Genomic DNA, 8,826 nt, shown 5'->3' on the forward strand with positions numbered 1-8,826 from the left:
TGTTGCAGGCCCGTTGACTAAGCCTCTTCCACGAGCAAAACATGATCAGCACCAAGGCTCCATGGGTGTTAGAATCATTACTGTGTAATCTAGATTATTGACTCTAGTGCAAGTGGGAGACTAGAGGAAATATGCCCTAGAGGCAATAATAAAGTTATTATTTATTTCCTTATATCATGATAAAGTTTATTATTCATGCTAGAATTGTATTAACCGGAAACATAATACATGTGTGAATACATAGACAAACAGAGTGTCACTAGTATGCCTCTACTTGACTAGCTCGTTAATCAAAGATGGTTATGTTTCCTAAACCATGGACAAAGAGTTGTTATTTGATTAACAGGATCACATCATTAGTTGAATGATCTGATTGACATGACCCATTCCATTAGCTTAGCACCCAATCGTTTAGTATGTTGCTATTGCTTTCTTCATGACTTATACATGTTCCTATGACTATGAGATTATGCAACTCCCGTTTTCCAGAGGAACACTTTGTGTGCTACCAAATGTCACAATGTAACTGGGTGATTATAAAGGAGCTCTACCGGTGTCTCCAAAGGTACATGTTGGGTTGGCGTATTTCGAGATTAGGATTTGTCACTCCGATTGTCGGAGAGGTATCTCTGGGCCCTCTCGGTAATGCACATCACTTAAGCCTTGCAAGCATTGCAACTAATGAGTTAGTTGCGGGATGATGTATTATAGAACGAGTAAAGAGACTTGCCGGTAATGAGATTGAACTAGGTATAGGATACCGACAATCGAATCTCGGGCAAGTAACATATCGATGACAAAGGGAACAACGTATGTTGTTATGCGGTCTGACCGATAAAGATCTTCATAGAATATGTAGGAGCCAATATGAGCATCCAGGTTCCGCTATTGGTTATTGACCGGAGACGTGTCTCGGTCATGTCTACATTGTTCTCGAACCCGTAGGGTCCGCACGCTTAAGGTTTCGATGATAGATATATTATGAGTTTATGCGTTTTGATGTACCGAAGGTTGTTCGGAGTCCCGGATGTGATCACGGACATGACGAGGAGTCTCGAAATGGTCGAGACCTAAAGATTGATATATTGGAAGCCTATGTTTGGATATCAGAAGTGTTCCGGGTGAAATCGGGATTTTCCGGATTACCGGGAGGTTACCGGAACCCCCCCGGGAGGTATATGGGCCTTACTGGGCCTTAGTGGAAGAGAAGAGAGGTGGCCAGAGATGGGCCGCGCGCCCCTCCCCCCCTTGGTCCGAATAGGACAAGGAGAGGGGGCCGGCCCCCCTTCCTCCTCTCTCTCCTCTTTCCCTCCTCCGCGAATCCTATTCCAACTAGGAAAGGGGGGGAGTCCTACTCCCGGACGGAGTAGGACTCCTCCTGGCGCGCCTCCTCTTGGCCGGCCAGCCCCCCCCCTTTGAACCTTTATATACGGAGGCAAGGGGCACCCCTAGAGAGACAAGTTGATCCACGTGATCATATTCTTAGCCGTGTGCGGTGCCCCCTTCCACCATAGTCCTCGATAATATTGTAGCAGTGCTTAGGCGAAGCCCTGCGACAGTAGTACATCAAGATCGTCACCACGCCGCCGTGCTGACGGAACTCTTCCCCGACAATTTGCTGGATCGGAGTCCGGGGATCGTCATCGAGCTGAACGTGTGCTAGAACTCGGAGGTGCCGTAGTTTCGGTGCTTGATCGATCGGGCCATGAAGACGTACGACTACATCAACCAAGTTAACGCTTCCGTTGTCGATCTACAAGGGTACGTAGATCACACTCTCCCCTCTCGTTGCTATGCATCACCATGATCTTGCGTGTGCGTAGGAAATTTTTTGAAATTACTACGTTCCCCAACAATACCCGGTTTTCGTGGCCAATGTGCTAGAGGGCAACGGCTTTGTGGATAACTCCATCGGGGTTACGATCGTCCTGCGGTTTGATGACATCTTCGCTATGTTTAACCTTCATCCGCTGCACTACACCTTCATTCGGCTATTTTCGCTGAGTATGGAGATGCGGATCATTAGAGACAAGACCCCGGACATCGTGATAGTCGACCCCTTTTACATGTGTGCCAAGATCTTGGGCAGCTCTGGGGACCGGCAAGTCGCGAGTTCTTACCTCGAAGGCGTCATTTTGGCAAACCCAGATAAGGATAACTTCCTCGTGCCATACTTTCCCGAGTAAGTCGTCTCGTCAACCGCCCCGTAACATATGATTTCTTAGATTTCGGTTGTTTTTTTTCTAACATTCCGTGTTTTGTGCAGTGACACACATTGCACACTCATCCTCTTAAGGCTGAAATATTTCATGGCCACGTATTTCGACTCGGACCGTCAGTCGAAGAAAGACTACACAAATATCAAGAAAGTTATTGATCATGTTCTCCCCGGCTACGCCAAATCGAGAGACACCTTCACCAGGCCAGTTCGTAAGTACGGCAAGCACGTGTTCGCCCATAATACGATGTTCTGCTACATTAAGCAGCCGCCTGGCAGTCAGAAGGATGCCTACTACGCCCACCATCACATGCGGGCGATCGTACGGGACCATAATCACCTTCTGCTACCAAATAATCTCAAAGATTGGGCCGCGAGCTTGTCGGCAATCCAGGACGCGGACATCAGACAAGAATTCTTTCGCATCCAGTCGGAGTTTGCGGAAATCATCCATCAAGATGTCCTTCGTACCTCGGGGCAGTTCAACCTCAGAAATCAACCGTCCAACAGTAAGATAGACACAATGCTACAAATGCAGGCTGACAACGCCCGTGATTTCATGACCATCACGAGAGACGGCGGCTTCATCCACGCTCTGGTCCCTTGAGTCGAGTCGAAAGTAGTGATGCTATGTGTAGTTCTGAAACATCGATTGGCTCATGTTGTAATTAAACTTTAATGAACTTGTATGTCTCTTTGGTTTGGACAGTCGTTCAACTTAGATGTAATCGACAATATGAATGTGTTGCTTTTCTCTTCCGATCCTTTTGTTGCATACTTATATATTGCTTATGTATTGTCTGTGAATTGTTACTAACATTTTGTTTGGCTAGTGCATAGAGATGTAGTCGTATGTCGTGTACAAGGGTAAGGTTTCCGGAGTCTACGACGACTGGGAGGAGTGTCGGAGACAGGTTCACCATTTCAGCGGTAACAGTTACAAAGGGTACACCACTAGGGCGGAGGCGGAAGTTAGATACGCGCGCTATCTAGCGGGAGAGAGGAGGGAGCGTTGGAGGAACCGGATGAAGACCAGTTTCATCGCGATTATGCTCATCGTGATGACCGCAACTCTCTTCTATGTGATGGTAGTTTAGATGATCGATATCGACTTGTAATGTGAAGACAAACTCGCTACTCGCGGTTTCGAGACTTGTAATGTTCTAACTTTGTTCGGTATTTTAAATTCGGAGACTAATATGATGAATTGTATTCGGAGACTAATCTTCTATTGTATTTGATGAATCTGCTGTTGCCGTGTGGTGCTAGCTATATTCTGTCTAATAATATATTTTGTAACATGTGAAAATATCAGAAAAGAAAAAAAATCTCTAATATTCATACTAGTGGCGCACCACCACATAGTGCGCCATTAGTAAGCCAGAGCACACTAATGGCGCATCACCCACCAGTGCGCCATTAGTAAATTAGTCTCGGAATTAGTCTCGGAATTAGTGATTTTTGGCACAAAACCATAGAACTGTGGTTTCTGCAACCCTAGCCTTCAATGTCGATGTTTTTTGCAATTCACTCAACTAAAACCAGATGAAATCTAACTTTTTAACCATACAACGGAGGCCACAAAAATAAAGATAGAGAGCTTAACAAGATCCGCCTAACTAACTAAACCAGATGAAACCTAACTTTTAACCATACAATGCCGGCGGAAAAATAAAGACAGAGAGCTAAACAAATAGTGATGTATACGTTAGAAGATAAATTCATGTGCCCTCTTATTGATCATCACTGCCGATGACCATATAATTTGCCATTATATCATCATTATATTATATATTTATGCCGGTACATCCAATGCAGTTTTTCAAAAGTGAAGATACATTGTGTTGCAAAAAGAAAAAAGAAAAAAAAAAGCAAAGATACATTGGATGTGAACTCAGCAAATAGTAAGAAGTTTCTTTCCAGATATATACAAGAAGTTGCAGGAATGCAAACTTAACAATTACCTCCATTGTTGGGTGATAGCACACATACAGTGCACTTATAGAATGCAATCCATCTCAAGTACCTTATATGCATTTACAAGGAGGACCACAATATTGGTTTTCAGAAGTGACGATGCATTGGCAAGTCGGAAAATAGTATGAATTTTCTTTCCAAATACAAGAAGTCGCAAGAATGCAAATTAAACAATTACCTCAACTCAAGGGTGACAGCAGACCACAATATTGGTTTTCGTGAATTCATTGAAACTTGAATGCATCACATGCTTTCTGTTAACGAGAGAAGACCCGGGGGCTAGTGGTTATTTTCTTGTCTTAATGACACCTCTAATTAGCATTGAGTACAGGATCGGATCTCAAAGATAAGAATAATTGTCTGGCAGATAATTATCTCTTGTGCATATGGATTATGGACAAATGATATATACTTTTGCACTGATATGATAATTTATGTTATTCAATGATCAAAGATATGTGTATGAGTATGAGATACAATTTCGACGAGCTTAATAGGTTCTCTTATTATTGTGAGGCAATGAAGATCAGAATAAACGACTGTATGGAGTTCTTATTATTAGTTTAACGAGATCAGCTTAACAAACTAAAATCGGATGAAACCTAACTTCTTAACCATACAATGGAGGCATGATCGATCTCAGATATGAACAAAATAAGCTGGCAGGTGACCATCTCTTGCTCATATGAGCAAATGATACACTGATATGGTAAAACACAACTTGACAATCTCCTGTTATTCCGCGATGAAATACATGTATGAGTATGTGATACAAATTGGCGAGCATTTTTATTTTTGAGGGATACAATTTGGTGAGCTTAATATGTTGCGTTATTGTGAGACAGTGAAAAGTAGAAGCAGAATAAAGGGCAGGGTGGAATTCTCTTTATCAGGTTAACAAGATCAGATTAACTAACTAAAATCAGATGAAGCCTAACTTTGCAGCCATACAACAGAAGCAGCAAAAGTAAAGACAGAGAGCTAGAACAACAGTGGCATTGGAAGATAAATTCCAGTGCCCTTTTATTGATCGCTGCCTATGGCCATATAAATGAAATGAGATCTCGGACTCGGCCAGCTGCAACATGCCTCTAGAAAGCACATTTCCTCTGACGAACATATGAAATACGACAGTACAAAACAGAATAAACACTGAGATTATACAGATGACTGGATGCTATAACTAACTTGGATATCGCGGCACCGAAGACGGACTTTCTTCAGATGCTGAGCATGGAAGGGAGGCTGCTGACGCCTCCGCCGCCGCGGACGTACGTGGAGCAGCCGCGGGCGGCGGGGTGCGGGAGAGGCTGCGCCGGCGAGTGGTCCGGCCGGCGAGGAGGACGGGGAGGGGGAGATGAAGACGATGCAGATCGGCCGAGTGTGGGCTGGGCTTGTGACGTTGAGGCCTCCGAAAACTATAGCCCAGTTCTAATTTGGTGGCCTAACACACAACTCTTATATTGGGCCTAATAACTCGCTCGAGGCTGTGGGCCTCTGTTCCAGCCCCACCTATCATTTCCCTTCACCCAAAAAAAATTCCTTCACATACAGATGGAACTGATGATTTATCTCAAAGAAATCAGAAGATGGAACTAATGATGACGTGTCTAGAGTTAGGACCGGATATATGCTAGTTGGAGTAGCTTGTAAGCAACTACCATCATTTACATGTAAAGGAAATTCGATGAGTCAAGTCATGCTCTGTAGGCGTCAGTTCATCTTATCATCTTAGAGGAAAATACAAAGTTAGTTTTATAAAAAGCAACCGAATCTAGAAGAACCCTCCACACGCAAGACTTCAATAATCGAGCATATCTTAACAGCCCACACACAATTGCAAACTTAGTCCTACACAAGCTTTGCCTTTCTTGTTTACGGCTGACAACCTATACAAGGTTCCAAACTCGGTTGCAAAAGTGATACTATTCTGATAAGTGCGTGACATGTAAAGTTAATAAGGTAAGTCATATGTACCAAACGTCGAGGTTTCTGTACTTTGTGTATGATCATATGCACAACTAAAAAGCAACTTTGATGATGAATCCAAAAGTACGCTTTTGTAGCTAGTGCAACCCAACACAATGTACCAAAAAATTCATTTCAGATGCATCCAAACAGAATTATTAAAGCCGGTGCAAAGAAGGAAAAGAGGTGGTGTCCCGGCAACTATAAATAGGCATGAAGTATTAAAGATCATCACAAGTACAAGCATCAAAGCCAAGCAACACTAGTTAACACCAATCCACAATGAAGACCTTCCTCGTCTTTGCCCTCCTCGCTCTTGCGGCGGCAAGTGCCGTTGCGCAAATTTCACAGCAACAACAACCACCACCATTTTCGGAGCAACAACAACCACCATTTTCACAGAAACAACAACCACCATTTTCGCAGCAACAGCAATCACCATTTTCGCAACAACAACAACAACCTCCATTTTCGCAGCAACAACAACCACCGTTTTCACAACAACCACCAATTTCACAGCAGCAACAACCACCATTTTCACAGCAACAACAACCACAATTTTCACAGCAACAACAGCCACCATATTCGCAGCAACAACAGCCACCATATTCGCAGCAACAACAACCACCATTTTCGCAGCAACAACAACCACCATTTTCGCAGCAACAACAACAACCACCAATTTCACAGCAGCAGCAGCAGCAACAACAACAACAACCATTTACACAGCAACAGCAACCACCGTTTTCACAACAGCCACCAATTTCACAGCAGCAACAACCACCATTTTCGCAGCAACAACGACCACCATTTTCACAGCAACAACAAATACCAGTTATTCATCCATCTGTTTTGCAACAGCTAAACCCGTGCAAGGTATTCCTCCAGCAGCAGTGCATCCCTGTGGCAATGCAGCGATGTCTTGCTAGGTCACAAATGTTGCAGCAGAGCATTTGCCATGTGATGCAGCAACAATGTTGCCAGCAGTTGCGGCAAATCCCCGAGAAATCCCGCCATGAGTCAATCCGTGCTATCATCTACTCTATCATCCTGCAGCAGCAGCAGCAGCAACAACAACAACAACAGGGTCAGAGTATCATCCAATATCAGCAACAACAACCCCAACAGTTGGGCCAATGTGTCTCCCAACCCCTACAGCAGTTGCAGCAGCAACTCGGGCAACAACCTCAACAACAACAATTGGCATACCAGATAGCTCAGCTTGAGGTGATGACTTCCATTGCACTCCGTACCCTGCCAACAATGTGCAGTGTCAATGTGCCATTGTACGAAACCACCACTAGTGTGCCATTAGGCGTTGGCATCGGAGTTGGTGTCTACTGATAAGAAAAGATCTCTAGTAATATATAGTTGGATCACCGTTGTTTAGTCGATGGATATGTCGATGTAGCGGTGACAAATAAAGTGTCACACAACGTCATGTGTGACCCGCTCAAACTAGTTGTTTAAATTCTGAAATAAAATACAAATAAAGGTGTATTAAGAAAATGTTCATATCGGCATTGTGTGGATGTCGATCTGATTGCCATGCATGCAAGTTCATAAGTTTGTCTTGCCTGGTCACAAGCGGAACCTCGTGCATTAATTAATTATCCATGTATTACAATAATCACTATTTAAATATAATAGTGTAATTGTAAAATTTGGGTTGAACTCTTTATTGGTTGGAGATTTGAGATCTTGTTTTTTATTGGTTTGTATCTAGTTCCAATTAGCTACTACCATTGTCTATAGTGACAATCACAACCAATTTTATCGATAATTATGTTTGCTTTCTTGCAAATACATTCATTGATTCCTTGCATGTCAACTTATTTGTCGAGAAAAAGACTAGCTTTTTCTTGAACTTCACAAACACCACTAGCTAGTTAATTCGAAATAAGCTTCCAATTTATTTATTTGTATTTATGTCCTTTACATCAAACAAGTACAATTATTGTGCTAGCTAGAGAAAAGGAGTTGCTGGCAGCACGGTCATGTCAAGAACTAAATCAGACTGAATTGAACTTGTTCTTTACAACTAGCTAGGAGCAGAAAACTTACTGTGAGTTGCACTTGATTTTATTTGATTTTATTTAAGGGCTATAGGAAAAAATCATCAAAAAATGCCCTAAAAAATCTTATCGTAAAATAGGTTCACCAGGGGATACAGTCGGAAGAAAAAAAGGTTCACAAGGAGATAGATGTTGCACATTATCATTTAGAAATTAGACCAAGAAAAACGTGGTTTGGGCGGCTCATAATTCTATAAGAGTATAACAGGTTGTCCAGTCATTTAGAAATTAGATGAAGAAAATGTGGAATTAAACATATTAATGGCTAGGAGCCCAGGATCATATTTGCAATCTGGGAACTTGGTATGTGCACTCCAACATGCCCGCTGAAAGCATTTTTCCTCTGATGGACATATGAAATATGACTGGTAGAAAACAGAAGAAACACAGAGATTATATGGATGATTGGATGTTGTAATGATGACCCACAAGTATAGGGGATCAATTATAGCTCTTTTCGATAAGTAAGAGTGCCAAACCCAACAAGGAGCAGAAGGAAATGACAAGTAGTTTTTAGTAAGGTAATGTTTGCAAGTGCTGAAATTGTAAGTAGCAAAGTAGTTTGATAGCAAGATAATTTGTAACAAG

The 8,826-nt window shown here is 42.6% G+C and overlaps 1 protein-coding gene across 1 annotated transcript; it reads left to right on the forward strand.

Moving 5' to 3' along the window:
- The first annotated feature begins 6,384 nt into the window (after nucleotides 1-6,384).
- LOC125541817 (glutenin, low molecular weight subunit) lies at nucleotides 6,385-7,672 on the forward strand. Its single transcript, XM_048705121.1, has one exon. The coding sequence runs from the start codon at nucleotides 6,446-6,448 to the stop codon at nucleotides 7,505-7,507; it is 1,062 nt and encodes a 353-aa protein (XP_048561078.1). The 5' UTR covers nucleotides 6,385-6,445; the 3' UTR covers nucleotides 7,508-7,672.
- The last annotated feature ends 1,154 nt before the right edge of the window (nucleotides 7,673-8,826 follow it).

Source organism: Triticum urartu, chromosome 1 (genome assembly GCF_003073215.2).
Source record: "Triticum urartu cultivar G1812 chromosome 1, Tu2.1, whole genome shotgun sequence".
Lineage (NCBI taxonomy): Eukaryota > Viridiplantae > Streptophyta > Magnoliopsida > Poales > Poaceae > Triticum > Triticum urartu.

Coding starts and splice junctions, on each gene's coding strand:
- LOC125541817 (XM_048705121.1), top strand. CDS start 6,446: ATGAAGACCTTCCTCGTCTTTGCCCTCCTCGCTCTTGCGGCGGCAAGT.